Here is a 22463-nt window from a genome sequence, read left to right as displayed (position 1 = left end):
AGTTACACTAAACGGAAGATTCGAACAGTTATAATTCTAAGAATTATTAAAAATTTTTGCACTTTTGTAGAAAAAGCGCGCTTGGTGCTTTCTAAGTTAATTTTTTCTAAAATAAGGTCATTATTGTTTCTAGTTTTGTGGCGGTGAAGATTTCCCTGTAATGACTTCACCCTCACTTAGTAAGTGGTATGTCCAGATCTCTCAAGGGGCTAACTAGAGGAGAAGTGTTGTTTAGTAATTAGAAACCCAAAATATTGTTTTCAGGTTATTAAAAAATTATCTTTGTAACTCATTAACTGACCCAATTTTGGTTTTAATCTTGATAGCTCAGAACTGTCGAAGAACTGGACAAGATAAAATCTTTGAACCAGCTTGTTTCTCTGGAACTTGATGGTAATCCCTTGTGTGACGTGTTTCAAAGCAAAGGAAACTCGTATATCAAGTACGTTTACGTACGTGTGTCTTGTGATTGGTTGGGTGATTGTTGGGCAGCTCTCAAAGTTTAGCACCTAGCTACATTTTATAAAGATGTGGATTGGCCTCCTTTTATGTCCTTCCAAGTTAGAACCTAAATCTTAAATTTTCAAGGCGTCGATTGAAGCTTCTACAGCATAAGATGAAGTTCATTGGTCAAAAAAGTCTGTAATCTTGTATCCAGTTCAGTCGTTTCTGGTCATAGGATTGTTCACGTTTAATGCCAATTAACTGCTCATTTAATCCCGTCAAATATTTTGTTATCCGTTTAATAGCAGATCAAACTGATCCAAATAAAGTTTGGCAAATGTTCGTGTGTATCTACGGCAAACCGCATGTTTGTTTGTAGAAGTAACATAACAATTTATTTGACATTTAAAAAGGAATATGTCAATGAGATTTTTTGTTTCTCTGCAAACCATAGTACCTCAACTTCCGCCTGCGTGAAAGGAATTTGATGGGAAAGGAACAGGTGTTTACCCGGATTTGAACAACTGTCATGCAAGCTACCTCAAACTTATTTCTAAGGGCTTTCCTTTGTCATCCACGTCACTTTCAAAAGAAACGAGCTTTGATATGAAATAATCCCTCATGGGCTAGACCTCTGGCAAGCCTCACAAGTCACTCATGAAAAAAGAAATATGAAAATTATTTTTATTTTCTTTCTTTCTTCTTGCAGCTCTGTCAGAAGCAGATTTCCTAAAGTTACCTCTTTGGTAAGTAGTGGTGACTTCCTGCTTTTAAACTGACTGCCCTTGATTTTAATATGGACTGCTTTTGATTTTAGTAGTACACGTAGATGTGTGTATGCAAGTGTGTCAAATCCACTTAGAAAAATGCTATAATTTAATATTATTGAGTCGTTATTTGAAGTTCAGGTTTGGATACTTGCCTGGCTGTTTTGATCTCACCACATCACCACCAGATATAATCACAGATATATAATCCAGATATAATCACACCATGGTCGGGATTTTTTGGTGGTGACTGCCAAACGTTTTTTTTCGTGGTGACTGTTAAAGTTCTGGATAATCTTCTTTCAATTATAGGCTTTGAACAGAGTTTGAAGAGTCATGTGGTTACTATGCGCTACCTGTAACTTGTCTTATAAAAAGGTCTTTCTTACGGTTTCTTGATCAATGAAAATGAAGAAAACTGCCTCTATCCCAAGATGCTTTGCATATCAAGGCCATACTATTATACTGGCTTAAAAATAATGCAGAGTTTGTTCGTTGTGATTATTGTGAGATACCCTTAGAAGTTATTAAGGCTAAGTTAACTAAAAAGGTTTCTTTGTAAGGAAAGGAGGTGAGTAAAAACCTTGTAGCCAGCCACCGGACAAGTGAGGTTCTTTACACTGTTGTTGATAAAAAGCAAACTAAGCCGGAGCAATTCACCCCATAGGATGGCCATGAGCTTCCTGCCCCAATTGGATTTGATCTTCCTTCAGAGCAAGTTCTTCCTCCCTCAAAGGTACTATTTCTTAAGTATTTGGTGTAAAATGTAAACAAGTCTTATAAAATTGCGGTGCGTGTATCGTTTTAGTGTTACCTGGTAGTCTCTGTTATTGATCGCAAAATTTTTTTCTGCTTACTGCTGCTCTTTCATTGTGCGGTGGAGTCCATTTGTCGGTGCTCTTTTATTGTGCGGTGGTGTCCGAGTTTTTTTTCCATCGATTATTTATGGCCCAAGCGCGAAGCTTGGTTTTGGTGGAGTTGTTTTTGCTGTAAAAACAAAAATGGCGGGCATTTCACTCGTATCAAAAGTAAGAACTAGGCGAAATAATAGCTAAAAACATGGCAAGAACAGCAAGAAGACAACTCGAAGGGCGGCATCTGCTATTTGAAGAATATGTTCGTAGCTGAACAACCCTAAACGTGTACTATCGAAGATGAACTTAACATCGATGGAGGTAAGCATGTTTTAGCTATGTTATTAAACTAGGAATTATTTTGAATGAATAATAAGACAATTATTGAATTCGGCTTTCGTATCATATGAAGAATTCTGGAGGTCTTGAAGGGTGTTATCCGTCTCGGCCTTCAGCCTCGACGGATAACACCCCCCTCGATCCCCAGAATTCTTCATAAACTACTCAGCCTCATTCATTAATGGTTAAGTATCCATTCTACGTAACCTCATTTTTTCCTTACTATTAGCTATCATTAAATGTAAAATTTATCTCTAAATTGATGTAATAAAGGTTGTTGTCGGTGACAAACACTGAACGGCTTAGACGTTTTCGTTTTGAACAATCCACTGACTATAAGGCGCACCTTATGAGATTTAATTGATTTTCTGTATTTTCGTCGTGAATTAAAGTGCTTTTAAGAGGTCTTTCAATAACCAAAGGGAGCATAAGACAACCTCTCAGTTAATTTCCTTACTCGTGCTGTAAGTATATACAATTTGGCAAATAAAACCCATTGCTTATATTTGGCTATAACCCTGTTACACGTACCAGTCCCTTTCCACTGTGTGGTCCATAAATGGTATACACTAATAAACATTTTCCTTCCAGGATAGTTTCCTTGGTGATCCTCCAATTAAAGAGTTGGTTCTTAAATTCCTTGAGCAGTATGTATATTCTTTACTTTCTATACGCCAGAGGGCTTCTACAATCCTTCCTCAGCAAGGTGGCAACTTTGACGTATTCATTACGTTTTCTTAAAGTATTTTTTCCATAACGTGTATGTGGGTACATTTCAACGAAACACTGTTCCCCAGTAGGCAAAATAAGACGGAACTGCACCCTCAATCATTCTACTATTAGACGACGTTAATATAACGCCTTGTAATGACAGGTAAAATAGAGTGAAATCTATCTCTTGCGATTTTAACAACAGCCAGACGAACTGTAAACTATTGTTATGTGCTGCTATTGTAGTCGATAGTGATAGTAGCTGGTACTAAAGCAGACAATTCTATTGACATTAATGTCATCTCATCATCTCATCTGCTATAGATGGTTGCAAGAAGCAGAGTTATCTTGAAGAATGTAGTAATTTGCTGTTTGATCAGACAAGTGACTCTCCGTGCAAGGTGCACAGTTGTTTTGGCTGGGTCAGGTCAAGCGTGAGATGGGGTGGTATAATAATCTAATGCCAAACTCCGGCTGACCTGTTTCAACCCACGACAGGGACTACAGCAGCTAATGACACAGCTTCCTGTTCAGTGCCCATGTCTTTCAAAAATGAAGGGATCACTTTTTAAACGTCAACTTCATGAGATTCACTACGTGATAGTATGTGGTACATGTCTTGCTTCTATCACTATCCCCAGTAAACGCAGTCAACACAGCTGGTTGTTTTTGTTTAAATATGTATGTTTATGTTGTTTCCAAACTTCACAAAAGCTCTTTGCCTGTCATTGCAAGGCCTTTCTATAAATCGGTGTAAAAGGAATTAATTGCAAGAATTGCTAGTGAATTGTTTTCAGTCATATTGTTATATTGACCGTGCTGTGAGGGCTATGGTGTAATCCATCAATCTCGACCTTACACTCTTTTTACTAGTACTGAGTCATCATTGTTATGAAGAACTTGTATATCACATAGGTAAACCCCGTCTTGCCCTTCAAGTTAGTCGATGCTTATGAGCTTAGGTTGAGCTTTCATTTACGAAATAATTTTTCTAAGAGATTTTTAATTGGTTATAAACTTTTGTCTACTTTGTTCCGTCTAATGCCTTTTTTGTCAGGTACTTTAAGATTTATGACACAGGTGACAGGCAAGGTCTGCTGGAAGCATATCATGATCAGGTTGGTACTGACCTTCGTGTCAACAAAATTTAATACAACGTTTGAATAGAGATGAGTGCCTAATAGTCTAACATTTATGTTTTTTTCTTAAATAAAATTAATGGTCCTTTTCACATAAAAATGGTTACCTGTGGATGGGATCCAAGTCTTTGAACTCCCGACCAGCCCAAATCTATTGATACTTGAACAGCAATCCACTCTAAGAACAAATTGTCATTTTTCTAATTTACAAATGCATTTTTAAAGGCAATATTCTCGTTGTGTGTGAATACGGGAGTAACGACGAAGGATCGCAGTGGTCAGAGGTAAGCTTATCTTAAATGTTGTGACGTCGATGGACATGCATCCTCAAAGCCTTGGGGAATGAGTCTCCTGCCTTTTTTAACGCTCGCCGTTTGTATTTTTTGTACGTCAATTTTATCATTGATTTAAATTTTTATTTTCCTTTGTTTTGGGGTATGGTAATGTATGATAATGAGTTTAAAACAAAGGGAAATAAAATTTAAACCAAGGATAAAATTGAACCACAACATATACTGTACTTTGTCCTGGATAAATCTTTATCTCACTAAGGAAAATGTGGGGTAGTCCTGGGCTTCTTGTAAGGCCCAGTCCTCCATCTTTTGTACACATCACCCGTCGCCGGTCCTCTTCCACGTGGTCGCAGTATGGCTTTCCGTCGACTTGGGATTACACCTTACCATGAACAACATCCAAACGTGCCTTAGACAAGCTCAAATTTACTTTAATTCTTGCCATTTCTTCTGTTCTCGACATTTTGTGGCTGTTTTTTGACCCACTCACACCTCTCTTAAATAGCGCAGGCGTAGCGTCACCAATTTTCATTTCTGATTGGTTTAAATTCTCCCGGCTAATCCTTCATATCCAGCTAGCGTTGACCAAATTTGGAATATTTGCCGATATCGATACAATTGACGTCAATCTCGGAGAGTATTTTCAACCTCGTACGATAACACACTCTTTGAACTGTAGTATCTCCTCATATCATTGCACTTCATCTAATAATTGCTAGTTAACTATACATACGTGTGGAGAGAATTGATTGAGAGGATTCACCCAGCTTGGTCTCAAAATTTCTTAACAACCACCAGGGCCGGGTTGTTTCAAGCTAGGTTAAGATAACCCAGGATTAGTGTGGAATTTGATTTAGAAAGTAATTTCAGTTCAATTCTTCTTGTTTGCAATTTGATTATTGGATGCCTTTAAAAGAACAGGGAAAATTAACCGAGAAACTGCTTTTGAAGAAAAGAAAAAGAAACTCGGATTAAAATTTAACCCTTGGTTAGCACTAATCGGTCATCGACCAACTGGGCCCAGTGGCCTGTTTCTCGAAAGTCTCGATAACTTTTCGGGCCCGAAAAGCTGTTTTATGTTTGCTGGGTTTGCATTCAGGGTCAAACCTTCAATAATTTTAAAAATGACAGTATGAAACCATCAGTTAACAAACCAAAATTGACCTGTTTGTGAGCTAGGAACTTCGCTACTATTCAACTGGTTTTGATTTCGAAATTTGCCTTCGGACCCGAAAAGTTACCGGACCTTTCGAGAAACGGGCCCCAGAACATTAACCTAAGTAAATTCAAAATCTCTTTTAATAAAATATTATGCGCTGGAAACTATTAAAGGAAAAAAATGGATCGCGTTGTTTTCTGTTTTTTGTTTTTTGTTTTTTGTTTTCACTTTTTTCACTCTTTAATTTTTAGGGGGCCGTCTCTGGGAGAATATTTGAAAAATAGCAGAAATATGAAGCGGGTCATTGATCCAGGTGAGTTAAGTACGTTTATTAGCTAGTGACCTTATATCTCGCTAAACTCTCTGGTGCCTCACTGGCATTGGATGCGCTGTGTAACCACCTACTTTACAGGGGGCCCAGACTCTATGGGATTTCGTTGTAATTTGAATTTCACAAGAGAATGTTTGAGAACAAACAAAATCACCATTCAATAACCCGGCTATATTGGATCAATTTAGGTGTGCAAGAAATCAGGCAAATAACGCAATTAAACTCGCAAAAAAACTCTATGTTTCTGACAACCTGGAAGCCAACAAAGGTAATTTGCGCAAAACATGGAATGTTATCAACGATTTAACTTCAGGTAACAGTGGTAAGTCAACGAATATTTTGGAGATCAAGGTAGATGATAAAATAACAAGTAACCCCATGGACATTGCGCAAATTATTAATGATCACTTTACAAACGTTGCGCAAGTATTAGCACAAGATATTCCTGTTGTCGACGTTAATCCTGAGTCTTATTTAAAGCCCACTGATCATTCGTTTTCTCTGCAAATTCCGAGTGTTGATATTGTTTCTAACGTTTTGTCGAAAATAGATGAAAAGAAAGCCACCGGTCTTGATATGATTCCGAGTAAATTGTTGAAAATGGCTGCTAATATCGTCGCACCCTCTTTTACCTCAATATTCTCAAAGTCTATTCTCACTGGGATATATCCAAACGATTGGAAAACAGCCAAAGTGACTCCACTTTTTAAAAAGGGCATTAAATCGGACCCTAACAACTACAGGCCAATATCTGTAATCCCTATAATTTCGAAAGTTTTTGAAAGAATTGTTTATAATCAACTTTTCCATTATCTAGATGATAATAAATTGCTACCAGGTTGCCAATCAGGGTTCCGTTCTCTACATAGTACGCTCACGGCTTTGCTTGAGGCAACAAATGCTTGGTCAGTAAACATCGATAATGGCCTTCTAAATGGCGTTGTCTTTATTGACCTTACAAAGGCATTCGACACCATTGATCATGAGATCATCTTGCGTAAGATGTCATACTTGGGTGTCGATCAGGCAGCTATAAAATGGTTCTCGTCGTACTTAAGTGGCCGAACCCAAAGATGTAATGTCAGTGGCAAACTATCATCTGCTCGTACCCTCAGTTGCGGCGTGCCGCAGGGTAGCATATTGGGTCCTTTGCTATTTTTAATTTACATTAATGATCTTCTCAACTCCCGGGGGGGCGCCGTACCAAGAATGTTTGCCGATGACACCAACCTTACGTTATCTGCTAAGACGTTAACAGAGCTTAAGCTAGCTCTAACCCCTGAATTAAATAACCTTAGCTGTTGGTTGAAAGCTAACAAGCTCAGTCTAAATGTTGCTAAAACAGAGCTAATGATTATTGGATCAAGACAAAGACTATCTGCCCAATATGACGATGTAGAAATCAGAATTGATGACCAAATTATCAAGAGAGTCGATCATACCAAATCCTTGGGTCTTACCATAGATGCTCAACTCTCTTGGGGTAAACACGTTGAAGAGATTTGCAAGAAAGTCTCTTCAGCTATAGGCGCCCTAAAACGTGTGCGGCCCTTTATATCCAAAGAAACTACAATTCAAATTTATAACGCTTTAATTATGCCTCATTTTGATTACTGCAGCCCCGCCTGGGACTGTTTGAGTGGTTACTTGGGTGATAAGCTCCAAATATTACAGAATCGTGCAGCCAGAATTATTACTAAATCACCCTTTGATGCGAGCTCAAACCACCTTCTCTCCACCCTCAGCTGGGAGAGGCTATCTCTTCGACGAAAGAAACAAAAAGCCTTAATGATGTATAAAACCATGAATGACCTTGCTCCGGAATATCTACATAGTCTTTTCTCTCAGCGTCACTCTGCTTACAACTTAAGAAACTCTGAGGGAAGGCTGACCCTGTCCAAACCAAGCACCAATTATTTGAAACGAAGCTTCTCTTACAGCGGGGCCATGTTATGGAATAACTTGCCCAAAAACTTTAAAAATGTTGCATCCGTTGAGCATTTTAATCGAAATATCAAGAAGGTAGCTGATATATCGGATTCCCACACGGCAATCATGTAAAGCAGTTGTAATTAGTTTTAGTTTTTAACTGAAGCTTTACTGATGATTTCCCGTGTTTAAATAAAGATTTACATACCTTTCGTTTTGTATTGTGTGTTTTTCAGACAGTTCGCTTTTACAGCCACTTCGAAGCCGTTTTGGCGAGTTTTAGATTTCGAGTTGTACTAACAATAAGTTCAATCACGATATCCGAACACTTCATTATCAAACAAGTAGTAAAAACAACCACAAGTCTAATAGACCCCCCGACCCTTCCCATGAAGTTTTAAAATTTGAAGAAAACATGTTTTTGGCTGGTTGGGGCTTCAAAGCATAGACGTTCAATTTGAAATTGCTTTGATGAACAGATCTGTGTATTATATACACGCGATCTACCACATACAAACGCAACAAGAGGCTACGGAGCGTACACTTCGGCGTCGTTTTGTGGAACTGATTAATTGCAAATGCGGAGGAATAGTAAGAAATGAAATATGGTAAGCGTAAGGCGTTAATTTGTGAAATTATGGGATTTCAGGATATTCTGAAAAAAAGCAACATCCAAGAGGCCTACTTGCCAAAAACTAGCATTTCGAGACAAATTGTCTCTGATATACTAGCCCAGTTATGCTCTGATGACTCCATGCAAATCCTTCTAAATTTGACTTGGGTCTAAACGTTTAGACCCAAGTCAAATATGAGGTTACTGGCGGTGAATAACAAGTCTAACAAAACAAACAGTGAAAAAAAAATTTTTCTATTATTCTTAGTCACACCAGGCTTCAAAAACTGTACTGATTAAAGATATGTAAGGCATGGGTAAGGAGTCAATTACCTTGAGCATGGAATTGGCTAAAACTCAATGCTACTAGTTCGAAGGTTTTGAGAATAATTGTTCACTGACTATCAGCACGCAGGGATGTCGGATTAACTCAAAGAAGTTTAATACGAAAGGAAACTTGAAAATCGAACTTCGTCACACTTGACTAAACACAGCAGTCCAGCTTGTGGGAAAAAACTTCTTTCGTCAAAAGAACTCGCTTGGAACTTGTATGCTGTTTAACATAAGGTTCTAGAAAATACTAAACAGGCGAATAGTAGTAGCTTTTCGACATATTTTATGATTTTAGTAACTGATGCAAATCTGCTGACTCATGCTGAAATGTAAACATGTCCTGAATAATCCAAAAACGTAGAGAACGTTCGAGAAAGTCACGCAACGCATGAAAGCAATTTTACTACGTAACACTCAACCAAGACAAAATGTCTTTGTGTATCATTTTGTAACTTTAAATTCATCATAAAACAGTTGAAAAGGAGGCCTCACCCGTGAAATGTTCTCAACACTCGAGGAGAAATTTCGTTTCTCTACAGGGCCACGTAATATCCTCTATTTATTCCTCGAGTAAATTGTAGACTAAACTCGAGGTGAACTCAAGATATACTCAAGATATCACGAAGTACTCCGGTCTCATTTCGTGAAATAGCCGGAAAAAAGTCACGAACTTGCAAGCCCTTTTCCGATATACCCTGCGAGCAGAGGCTACATTTTCGCTGTATGAGCTGGCGTGCGAAAAGTAGCCTCTGCCGACAACCGTTCAAATCCGTCCAGAAATCTGGACGAATAAATTAAAAAAAACGGGTTTTTTCTTGTTCTTGACCGGTTTAGAGCATTGCGTGAGCCTTGCGTCAGCGAATGAACGCTGACCATTATTGCGCCTTCATGCATCCCTTCGCGCCAGAGATTCTTGCATACGAACGCGGATCAACACAGCTCAAACGTAGCAACAGGAAAATCCCTGTTTATGTATTTAAAAGAGCGTCGTCAACAACTTGAATAAGCTCTGTATTTTAAAGCTGTCGGAATACCGAAACAAGCTGATGCCGGTGCTTCTTACGGGACCGTGTAAAGATCGTTCATTTATCATATGGTAGTTTTTGTTTGCCAGGAAAAGAAAATAGATATTGCGGCGATTTTTGTGTCGCCTATCAATGCAAGGCTAAATGCTCTGTTTTAAGACACAGATGGGAACCGGAATGTTCAAAAGAATCATCGATCAGTTTTCTTTTAGTGGAAAAAGCAGAAAAAAAGCTTTTAACTGAACACTGATTCGCCCTCAAGGACTTCAACCTGGTTGGCTTCTTCACGAAGGAACGCTTGTCCTGTTCTGAAAAGAAACCAAAGCGGCAAAGTTTTTAAAGAATTTTCAGGTACAACTTGCACATTAATGGTCAAGGAAGTTCCGTTTTTAAATGGAAATTTAAGTATAGTATTTATAGTTGTTTCATAGATGTCTTCTACGACTTGAGACGGATTTTGGCGTTGACATTTGATGTCTTCGGCAGCTTTTACTTGCGTGAAATGATCCACGATCCAGTTAGTATTACGCGAATTGCTTTTAAGGATAAAATTGTGGGTTTTCGAATAAAATTTTTCGATAAATAATTTTTCTGACTACTGTTTCGTCTATGTTCATTCATAACAATAGCTTAAAACACATTCGTGAGACTACAACATCCAATTTATTTCAAGCATCACTTCTGCGTAGCGTTGTCTGCGAATTTCATTTTAAAGCCGGAAAAATGTGCTCCCCGCAAAACAGACAGAACTTACTACCGTTGATAGCATAAAAATACTTTCCTAAAAAAGACGATCCGTGGAAATTTTGCGGCTAAAATACTTAAAACCAGAGGGGGCGAAGCAGAACAAAACAAAAGCTCGAGGAGAGTAGTTCGCAGGTAGTTTTCGCAAGTTTGATTCCCGCGAAACTCACGCAGATATGACGAACCAGTTTCTTGCGAATCGCGTGACGAATTTTGCGCATGCACGATAGAAAATTGAACGGTTGTCGGCAGAGGCTACTTTTCGCACGCCAGCTCATACCGCGAAAATGTAGCCTCTGCTCGCAGGGTATTTCCGATACTGGTGCATCATTTCATAACTATTTTTCATAGCTCGAACTACCCCGCGTCGCGGTAGCGCAGTCGGCTAATCCCTCAACTTACAGTCTCGTCTGATCTGACGGGTCACACAGGTGAGTCGGTTCAAACCCCGGGAAAGCGAAAATAATAATTCTTTCTTTCTCGAAAAAGTTAAAGAATAAAGCAAAGAAATCGAAGTGATCTCGAGATATCTCGAACTAATTCGGCTCTCACTTCGTCAAATAGCCGAATAAAAACGAAAACCTACAAACTTTGCGTGCCCAATCTTGTAAAAAAAAAGGCAACTTTGATACATTCCTGAGCGTCGCGAATCCTTTACTTCGCGCTCCGCCGAAGTAATTATCGATATTTTGTTACAGCATTATTCTGAACAAAGTGTTTCTTAACATCAATCCTTTATGGCATAAAAAGGAGGATTTTTCAGGCAATTAGTCAAAATACTTCCAAGTATAGTGAAACACCGACAATTGTCCTTAAATTCGCCAGAGAGATTTTAAAACAGCAACTGATGAATAATTATAAGTGATTGTTACAAACGATTTATTTCCATTACATGTGATATGGAGTTTCAACTCTTCGATAACACAAAAATGTTTGTAAAAATGTTTTTTTTTTTGTTTCTAGAGCGACGTTACTCGTACTTAAAGCACTCAAGACTGTCCGTGGTTGCATTTTTAAATGAGCTGCCAACCACCAAACATGACTTGTCAAGTTTCAAAATTGATGTTAGCCTAGCCTTGGTAAGTTGTCAAACTTACAGAATAAATAATGATTTTCTCTATTGTGAACTCGTGGATCAGTACAGTTGTTGCAACGTTATTTTCGTGACTTGTTTAGTTAGGTATAACCTTATAAGGTACCTTTTTATTGTGACTAACGTCAACATTTACACACAGTTTTAGAAAAGTTTTAAAATCGCACCTAAGGTTTTGGAACATTTAAGTAGCCACTACACAAGAAACTTACAGCTTAGTGTCCCATCGCAATTTTCAGCTAAAATGGATACTTTTCTTTGACTGAAATTCTTGTCGTGCATGTGGTGTTCTATTAAAGGGTACAGCAACTTCACAAGTCATCTTGTTAGTTGTCATGGACTGTTTGTGCTTTCTTGGTGTAACGTTTAATTTAGTAGTGGTAGAACCAACGTCCTGCAGGTTGTATTTTTTTAAGTGGACTTAATAAACATAAATAAGCAACAGTTATGGAAATGCGTGAAAACATTTTGTTTGCCAGTTTGGGGGCTAGAAAATATACTTGTCAAGAGATTACAAGTAAATTTTTACAGATTATATCTACCGCCTCATTGAAAAAACCCGGTACATCAGTGGTCATTGGAGCGCCTTTCCTGCCCTCAGAAGGTGCTAAGATTTCTTTGAGATTTTTGGTCTTTGACAAAAAGAAATAATAGAATTTTGCGGGAACCATTACTGTCCGAGTGGGTAACTAGTAAGTAGGTAGTACTCCGTAAACTCTATCACTGTGATAAAGTGGTAACCTCCCAGGTGATTTTGCATGGTTTTTGTTTTACTTCGATCTAAAACGATCGAAGTTAAGTAAGACATTACTTATATCTTTTTTCTGGTAAAACGAGGTGAAAGATTTCAAAACCCTTTTCTCTGTGACGTGATTTCGACAAAATTTTACGTATTTTCTTTCTTTTAGCCTTCTTGCCTATCATTTGCCGTCAGAGGATTGTTCCTGGAGAGTAAGTTAACATTTCAATATTTTACGGACCGGCGAAAGTATGGCATTAATATGTAGGTGGTCTCGGCAGGTAACACCCTTGGAGATCTGCTTCATTCGGTAATTCTTCATAACATATGAAAGCCTAATCCACTAATCGTTTTATTGTCCAGTCAAAATATTTCAGATTTGAACCATTTTATAGCGTCTGCGACGCAGACTAACATAGATGGATGCATAGTTGCCGTCTGTAATTGCCGGCCTGTTCCTCGCCAAATTCAGGATTTTAAGAGCGGCTCCGCGTAAATATCAACTAGACGTGGAAATAGTCAAAAAATGACCTGGCCTCAAACTCAGCCAGAATAAAGCCCTATGGGCCCTAGTTACAAAATCGTTGGTTTAAGTACGATCGAGTGAATAATATTTTTTTAACGAATTTTTTTCTTCCCGAGGCCTAAAATGGGCAAAAAATCATGCGAAATTAGAGTCATATTCAGTGGCTCGTATATTTTAAAATAAAGTTGGCTACTAAAATATAATGACACTTCATATTTTTACTATCTTTCCTCTATAAAAATTTTTGCTATGAAACGCACTTTTAAAAGAGTTCATCGCTCCAGAACAAATAAATATGTCATTCCCGTTCGCTTACATAAAATGTCAGGCGAAACAATTGGTGTATTATCAATGCTGCGTTCTGATTGGTTGAGCTACTACTAGCCTATATGTTATAGCCCACTAGTAGCGCAAAGCGCCGGCTCTGAAAACCAAAACAATGGCGGTTGAATCGCGTTTTGTTAGCTAAAGTTGTTTTGTCTTGTTATTTTTGACCAACTAGTTGGATTTTACTAAAACAATTATTCCTCTCGCCCTTATGGCCTCTGAGTCAATAACCCATTCGGCCTTCGGCCTCATGGGCTATGGACTCAGAGCCCATTCGGGCTCGAGGAATAATTGTTGATTAAACCCGGGACTGATCTGTTGTTATTTTTTCCCCTCTGTCTTCTTGTCATTTTCACTATTTCACTCACGGCTGAATTTTATTGATAGGATTTCATGACTGTCAGTACTTTGCAAAAATAAGTTCCCGCAAATAAACATTGCCGCAAAAATATTTCCAGCAAAAAGAACTGTGTCACGAAATTCATCCAAATGAGGAAAATACAAAATGCCCGTTAAATTGAGAAAAACAAATAATAACCGCTCAGAACTTTAAAGGAAGGTTAAAATAACATAACAGAAACAACAGATGCCACGGATGGGCCAAACTGAAGAAGATTGAAACGGATTGAAATTAGGGTTTTGAAAACTGTTCAGCCTAACAGTGTTTCAAAGTTGATCCCTGCTGCTTGTAACTGCAAAAATAATGCTCAGGAGACATATTTGTTTGTCTCGGATCTCTAATTTTGTCCTTTACATGTAATTTCTTTGCTTACTTTAAGTTCCATAGCGATTGAGAGCGAGTATATTGGCAAAATTAAACAAAAGTAACTGCACTGCCGTGACACAGCCCCTTTAAATTCACTACACAAGAATACAGTACCAAGAAATCGTGTCTGTTCAATTACAACTGGTCTTTTTTTTCAGAAACAAATACTGACGCACACTTAGTATTGTTTGAAAATATGTATTTTTATTGCACGTACTCAATAAAAACGAAAATATTATCAATGCTGGGAACTGGGTAATTTCTGAAATCGCAAAAATTAATCCCCTGCAAGAAAAACCAGTCTGTCCTAATCGCAAAAATTAGTTCCCGCAAGATACAAAAAATCGTCAATCCGCAAAAATAAACTCCCGCAAAAATTTCGTTCCTTGCGGTATCCGTTGGAAAAATGATCGGTCGTTTGATCAGCCAGGGCCAGGTCGTTATTTTTGGTTCCTTACTTGCGTCAGTTCAGGTTTATTAGACTACCTTTGTAATCACCAATTATGTTTATAATTATGTACTTTAGTTTTAAATTCAGTTTTGGTAACGACCCCACAGTATCAGCCCCCGACAAAGGTTTGTGTTGCAAACCGACTAATATCGGATTGTTTGTACTGGCTTTCTTTTCTCTTTTCGCCGATCACTTCCTTCGATTTTGTCCTTTGAACTTATCCAAATCTTTTTTTAAGATCCGGATATGGCCACTAGTTCATTGGCTTCCGAAGAGCTCATTCCCTGTTGTTGGCTTTTAGTTGGGATGTTTGAACACCAGCCACAGGAAACCGAATGATTAGAAAGGCTCGCAATAAACATGTTTCTTGTTCCTCCAGGATACACATGATCAGGCACAATTTTCATATTGCATAAATAAAATTATACTGTTTTCCGTCCTATAAGTGAGCCTCTAATATAACTCGAAAAAAATTGATTTACTTGCACGCGCCAGCATAAGCCTTGATTGGCTCCGAACTCAGAGTAACATCTTTGCAGGGGGAGATCCAGGAATTTTTCATTGGGGTGGGGGAAGGTCCAAATTTTGGTTCAGAAAGGACTGCTGAACTTTTCTGTGGCAAATTACTTTTCCCCCACACCCCCTCCTACTAGTCACTGAGAAGGCAGAGACGACTACGTGTCACCTGAATCTGTGAAAGCCAGTCGCCGTTGGCGCGGGAAATATTGCTTTGCGAGCAGAGGCGAACATATCATAGGAGAGTACCCAAAGAAAAACACATATTTGAATATCCCTGGAATTTAGTTTGGTGGCAAAATACAACACGCGTTTCATTAAAAAATTCAGCCAGTTAAACAGTGATATACAATCCTATTGTTGCAAGGATTTTAGACTCAAACAAGTATCAGGTCTGATGGGAGGGTCCGGACCCCCCGGACCCTCCCCCTGGATCCGCCACTACTTTGGTGCGCTTTGATATCCTTTCTACAGCATTTTCTTTAACTAGTCACAAAAGATGCAGTCCAAAGCTAGTTTTATTTCATAAATGTTTTAGCGCACAGCATGGAAGAATTTCTTCCCTCCTTCCCAAATGCGCGGGGCAGAATTACATGACGTGACATGCTTTGCATGACTGCACTGAAAGCTGGTTTGCCTGTGGCAGTTAGACAGTTGTTTTCGTTTTGCCGTGGCGGCAAGTGAAATTGTTACAGTTATAAGTTCAAATTCTTCATTCATTTCCTTCTGGAGGTCTTTCTGAGAAATCTTCTGAGAAGCTCTATGGACTCTTAAACTAACACAGTCTCAGGTGGGTATCGTTGGATTAAAAATTGTTAATTCGTTAAATCGCATAAATCGCTGCATAAAATTCAGAAAACGGAACAGATTTAATACTCGTGACTTTTGTTGTATTTTTTACCGCTTTGTGGACTTTTTGACACTTAATATAACTCAGCTTTTTTTAAAAAAAATCTATACACATTTCCGACCAACATTGTTTCGAGAAGTTACCGAATACTGAATTAAAGGTTTGGCGCCTACCGTAATTCGCATTTGGTTTGCTTCGGTCAGAGGTCACGTTTTTTCGCCCGTTTTTAGTGTAACATTTACATTTGCTTCGCTTTATCAGCGCACGTGATTTCATTTACCTAAAAATTTTATTTCGCTAATTTGAAGAAAAAAGAATGTTCTTTCAGACTAAACAAGCCTTGGTGTTCAAAGCCATGTACCAATCCGCTTTTATAGCTCGTGAAAAAGTGCTAAATTTTGACGGTTGATTAAGCGATTTTGAGTCAACAACTGTAAAAATTTCTTAAAAAATCTCTTGTTAACCAAATCGCGAACTAATCAGTTAAAATTATAGAGGAAAGATAGTCAAAATATGAAGTGTCATTATATTTTAGTGGCCAACTTTATTTTAAAATGTACGAGTTACTGAATATGACTCTAATTTCGCATGATTTTTACCCATTTTAGGCCTCGGGAAGAAAAAAATTCGTTAAAAAATATTATTCACTCGATCGTACTTAAACCAACGATTTTGTAACTAGGGCCCATAGGTCTTTATTCTGGCTGAGTTTGAGGCCAGGTCATTTTTTGACCATTTCCACATCTAGTTGATATTTACGCGGAGCCGCTCTTAAGGGGTGTTTAGTATAGCAGGTATTCTTCAAATAGCAGTTGTCATCTGTCAAGCTCTTGCTATGGTTTTGGGCACAAGTTCGGCTATTTCTTCTTCGCAAAACGCATGAAATTTCAGGCCATTTTCTACCAAAGCAACTGAGCTAATGCAACGTTGTTCTCCGGGCTCAATTGCCGTTTTTTCTTGGCGATAGCCTTTACTTCTGAAATCATTTTATCGGATATCTCAGTCGTGTTCCAAATTTGGTCTAGGCTAGCTGGTTATGAAGAATTAATTGCTATACAGCTATTTCGAGAAGGGTTGTCGGAAAAAATGTGCACGCGACAATCCCGAAAGGTAATATGTGATATGATCGATACACTGTTCCTGACGCTGTAGCAGTCGAACCTACTTTTTGTTGCTTTTCTTTAGCACTCGCAAACATAGGCCCATGGCCTCTCGTGCCGTTCTTTCAAATTTCTTTGAAAAACAGTTAACTCAAAACCACCCACAATACCTTTCGGAATTGTCGCGTGTACTTTTCTGACTACCTTTCTCGAAATAGCTGTAATCCTAGACTTTCACTCAACTAAACAGGGACTGCCATTGGTTTATTCCTGGTCTCGTGGCCTTGACTAAATTGAGATGTATCCATGGGCTGTGGGAAACCACGGCTGCTTTCCATTATGCCAAAATTTCCGGAGATTTCGGTCCAAACGTAAATGGAACGGTTCGGCCCAGGTGGAAATTCTTCCGGTCAAAGTGGTCCACCTCCAGAGGTGGTCTTCTTTGACCGGTTGATCCGGTCCGACCGAAAATTGCAAAGACGAAATATTTAGGAAGTCACACATTACCCAACAATCAATTCGCTCGGACTTATGGTTCGGACGTGTATAATGGAAAGCACCCCACGTCTCCCAGCAGTTTACCGAAAGGCAAGCGCCTGTCGCCGGAGGCCGCCTGATATAGTTAGGCTGTGTAGTTTCGTAATTTATTAACTTTTATTAATCGATTTATAATGCTTTCAGATTCCAAGAGTTTAAGGTCTTTTACAAGGGTGTTTCTTGCTGTTCCAGCAGCAGGTGGAAAAGCGTAAGTAAAGTTAAATATTTTTTCGTCCGAAATCACCACTTGTACAGTAATAATTTCCAGGAATAGTGCTTGATATGAGCCTATGGTACAGGTAGATCGCTTTATTTATCTTTTAGGCATGTATACTAAAAACACTCTCTTCAATCATGGTGAAAAATTGTTTAAGCTGCTCGGTAAATATTCTGCCAGAACTCACGTTGATTTCAGAGGATAATTGTTAATTACTAGTGTGTGGCCTGTCACACCTGTGTTTTGTATACCGTAAAATTTCGAAAATAAGCTCCGGGGCTTATATTTTTCAAAGGCCCTTTTTGAGGGGCTTATTTTTGGAGGGTCTTCTCTACGGAGGGCAATTTGCGTTTCAAAATCGATTTGGCTAGCTTATAGTTGGGAGGAAATTTACCGTTTCTGCTTTGTCTTACTTTGTATTTGAGGGCAATTTCCAAGTACAAGCTCCCGGAGGGGCTTATGCACGGAGGGGCTTATTTTCGGAATTTTACGGTTTATTATTATGCTTGGCTTATTGTCTTGGTTTTGTAAAATAAATGAAATATCCCTTTACTTTTTTTCAGGCTGAGTATTATTAATGACGAGCTTCACATTCGCAATGCATCATCAGCTCAAGTTGAGGTTTAACAGTTTTACCTTCTATCTGTTTAGGGGTTTTTCCCTTTTGCTTAAATCTACAGAACGAAACAAAGACGGCCTCATCTAGAGAATAAACGGGTTGGGTCCTTACGCACTGAATCTTGTCATATTATAAGCTTTCGTCGACCCACGGCATCAGTTGGGAACGAGGATCCCGCATCTGCGTTAATCAAAGGGTTTTTTTTTTTCAGTAATATAGGAGCTGCTTGTTTTCAATGTGCGCCATTTTTTGAGAAGCTGTGCCTCATTGTTTTATGGTGAAGGAGAAAACCTTGTAGGAGAACTATTTGCGTGGCTACTATTTGTTTACTTAAGGGTTCAAACCAATTACACTTTTAAAGAGAAAGTACATTGTATTTCTTATCAAAAAATTAAATGAGGACAATGTGTTTAGAATGTTTCGTCAGGATCGGTTGAGGATTGGTCAATGAACGGTCAGGAACTAGACAGATTGTCATTTTTGTACTTCCCATTAGAACATTACGGAGGGACCTTGTCCTTTAAAATAATTAGTATATGACTAAGCTGTATTTTTTAATCTCATCTTAAGGGTACTGGAAGTGAGTCCGCAGTTCCCGATTCGCAAAATGTTTTAACTCCGCAGGAAAGTCGACTTGCAGTAACCAGCCCCCAGGTAATCAACTATGGGCACTTTCCACTTGTCAGAACTCGGCCGGACCAGTCAGTTAGCAAACGAAATGGGCTTTTTCCATATGGTTTTGCTGAAAAACTATCTCCTTCGTGCACACCATTAAGGATTTGACTGATCTGGTTGGATAGTTTTGATTAAAAGTGAAATTCTCATTACGACGGGAATGGTCTGGCCGGTCAGTTCTGGCAAATGGAAAGCGCCCTATGTTTAATACGCTCTTTATTCTGGGACTGCGACCCGACATCGGTGAAGGTATCCTTAGTTCGGTGTCTTTGCCTTCAACGCAGAAATGTCGTTATAGCAGACATCTCTTCAACAAAGTAGTTATACCCTTTCCTAATTCTTATGTGTTTGGTTTCAGCAACAAGAAATGTTACTGCGATTCTCGCAACAGTCCACAATGAATCTAGAGTGGTCGTACAAGTAAGCAGCCTCTTGGAATTTTTTTTTTTTTTTTTTTAATTCCTGATCTTTTTTATGTATTTAGTGTTCAGAAAATAATTTTTAAAAAATACCAGTAGTCTATTAAACGTGAAAAATCAGATCTGGTATTCAGTTCTCTTAGAGGGTTAGTTTAAAGAAAAAGGCTGTCCGTTGACTGAGACATCGAGAGACAGCTTGAGTTGGATCCCAGCCTTACGTTGTCACCTTTTGGGGGTCGATCACACAGCTTGATGCTTTGGCCTTTTTAGCTTAATACAGTGGAACCTCGATTTAACGAAGTGCCAAGGGACTGGGAAAATTTGTTCATTACATCAAGTAATAGTTAATGATTAATTTCCAGTGCCCAGCATACTGTTTTTATACAATTTCTGTAATAAACATTTGTACAGGAAGCTATTGTCTCAGTTCAGGGCTATATATAGCTACGGCACTAGAAACACAAGAACAGGCAAGGAAAACTGCTTAAAACTACGGTACACATAAATTTTATCCCCGTTAATCTGTTTCGGATTTATCTTTAGCTATCTGTTGGTCACATGTTGACATCTATTCGCTATATCGAGGAATATTTTACGTTTGTGTTTCTAGATTGTGCTCGTTATAACGAGGATTTCGTCAAATCGAGGTTCTGTTCTATACATTTTATTGTAATTTTAGCCGGGTTGAAGAAAATCGTTCGTTATCCCGAGGACTTCGTTATATAGAGGTTCGTTAAATCGAGGTTCCAATGTACTGGGTCTTCGTTTTTTATTCAGGTGCTTATCGGCTACCACCCTGAGGCAGTTCTAAAGGTTGTTAATATTATAAGCCAGTTTCCGGCTCTGTAATTCCGCCTAACAGTTGCCCCCCATGCGTAGTCAGAGTGGAAGTGTCTTGCAGAGCTCCGCAAGCTTACCTAGATTTCTATTAGTTCATTCGTAAGAAGCAGCTTGAATGGGCGCCACAGCGTTTGTGTGTAAATCGCGACGCGGGACCACCTCAAAGCTTTTCCTCGTGATACGTCACAGTAGGATTCAGAGTTTACCTTCGATCAGGGGTTCAACCTCGTTCTCAGGGTCTTTTACTCGTCCCCTCTCTCCACCCTGCGAACGAGGTTGATCAGGTATGTGGGGTTTCTATTACCTTAAAAAATTCAGTTGCCGACTTCCCAGGAGGGCTTGCCTCGGAAATGGTTTTCTTTATTCTGTTGCCATAAGACTGGTTATCCCTCTTTCGTGATGCTTGGTTAATAATATTTTTTTAATACTTTCATTTGCAGGTGTCTTTCTGAGAATAATTGGGATTACCAGAAAGCAGCGCTTGTTTTTACTTCGTTAAAGGTAAGCATTTTTTCTCGTTACCCGTTGTGTCACACACGGTATCTCGTGGTCAGGAAACAGGAGAATTATTTTGTCCATGTTTACGTTGCCTTCTCTCATTGTTCTGAAAGCTCAGCACATTTTACCTCACTGTGGGTGGCAGTATTTTTCTGTCCCAACGTCATATCACTTGCTCTCGCATCACAAGGTAAAATTTTTATGTATGCTCAAAGTTAAATGATACTTATTTTCTGTATTCTACTTATTTCAGAACAACGGAAGTATACCTCCTGAAGCGTTTGTTCAATCAACGTAGCGACTTTGAGTGGAGGAGTGTTGAACTTTCGATTTTCGTTTTCAGTTCTTTTTAAACTTTTATTGCCTTTCGCATGTTGCATAGATTTGTGTGTGTTTTTATAATTATTATTATTATTATTATTATTATTATTATTATTATTATTATTATTATTATTATTATTATTATTATTATTGTTATTTCATTCGCCTTGGCACCAAAAGGCAGGTTTAAGGGCACTTTTAGGATATAATACCATCAGTTAATTGCCAGCCAAATCAACAGTATTATCGTAGTTAGACCCATTGGGCGGATGCTTCTGTATATACGTGTATTCGATGTTTACATGCCTTAGTCATTTTATAACATGTGCTAAGCTTAAGATGAAGCAAGTTTAAAGAACAGTTCGTTTTGCTCAGTAGTACAGCCATTAACCAACACTGTTAGCGTAATATCCTACAGACAATAACTGAGGCATTTTTTAGTAAATCAAAAAAGGACTCGCTGAAAAATAAAGCAAAGCAAATGTTATAAGTTCAGGCATGTCTGTCTTTTTCTCCTTTGTTTGGCTGTTTTTGTATGTTTGTGCGTGCGTACATTCCCTACGTGCCTAATATCGTAACATTATTCCAGTCCTTAAAAAGTAAAGGATGGCGGGATAGCAGCAGGGGAAACTTTTGAATTCCCATTCTAGGGCTACTTTCCTTTCATTAATGTAAACTAAATTGTACACAGTCGAGCCTCCATGCGCGACATAAACTACCGCCAATCCAAAACACCCAAATTTTCCCAGTCAAAGCCTTACAGTTGGAGCCTCTAGCGAACGACCACCTCCTGTAAACGACCGCGACCACTTTTTGGGCCTGACAGTTAATGGTTATTCATTGTTTTTAACCTCTTGTGAGCGACCACTCAACTCAGTCTTTGATCTCTATTTTCGATGTGTGCACTATGTTACTAAGAATATACGAAGAACTTTAGTGACAACGTGGAACTACACATATCCTAACTTAAACATTGCATGCAATAAATGATCTTCCATAAAGTAGATGTGCCTGGACCTCTTCTCGGAAGAGACACCCTGTGGTTCGATTCTTGCAAACGACGCCTCCAATAAGAGACCACTCAGTCTTTGCATTTTGGGTGGTCGCTTACGGGAGGTTCGACAGTATGGACACTTTAACATTACAAAATAGTAATAACATTAACATTACAAAATAGTAATAATACTAATATTTATTGCTTTTATTGCGCATTTTAACATTAAAAGATATGATCAAATGCGCATAACACTAGGATAATACTAAAACAAAAGTTATATTACATACTCTC

At 38.6% G+C, this 22463-nt stretch overlaps 1 protein-coding gene across 4 annotated transcripts in view; it reads left to right on the top strand.

Moving 5' to 3' along the window:
* LOC140942692 (nuclear RNA export factor 1-like) overlaps positions 1–21670 on the top strand; it is a 73166-nt gene extending 51496 nt beyond the window's left edge. For 3 of the 4 annotated variants that reach the window (XM_073391657.1, XM_073391658.1, XM_073391654.1), the window contains 15 exons: positions 327–442; positions 1154–1190; positions 1879–1947; positions 2996–3051; positions 4173–4233; positions 4480–4538; positions 5958–6019; positions 11645–11760; positions 12683–12725; positions 17731–17794; positions 18367–18424; positions 18993–19076; positions 19456–19517; positions 20797–20857; positions 21108–21670. In XM_073391657.1, the coding sequence (XP_073247758.1) occupies positions 327–442; positions 1154–1190; positions 1879–1947; positions 2996–3051; positions 4173–4233; positions 4480–4538; positions 5958–6019; positions 11645–11760; positions 12683–12725; positions 17731–17794; positions 18367–18424; positions 18993–19076; positions 19456–19517; positions 20797–20857; positions 21108–21152 (993 nt within the window). In that variant the 3' untranslated portion in view covers positions 21153–21670. The remainder of the gene's footprint in view (positions 1–326; positions 443–1153; positions 1191–1878; positions 1948–2995; positions 3052–4172; positions 4234–4479; positions 4539–5957; positions 6020–11644; positions 11761–12682; positions 12726–17730; positions 17795–18366; positions 18425–18992; positions 19077–19455; positions 19518–20796; positions 20858–21107) is intronic. The other variant, XM_073391656.1, reaches the window with a different exon arrangement.
* Positions 21671–22463: the final 793 nt, after the last annotated feature.

This window comes from Porites lutea, chromosome 7 (genome assembly GCF_958299795.1).
Source record: "Porites lutea chromosome 7, jaPorLute2.1, whole genome shotgun sequence".
Taxonomy (NCBI): Eukaryota; Metazoa; Cnidaria; class Anthozoa; order Scleractinia; family Poritidae; genus Porites; species Porites lutea.
The sequence above is the reverse complement of the archived record's forward strand: the minus strand, read 5'-3'. Positions and strand labels throughout refer to the sequence as shown.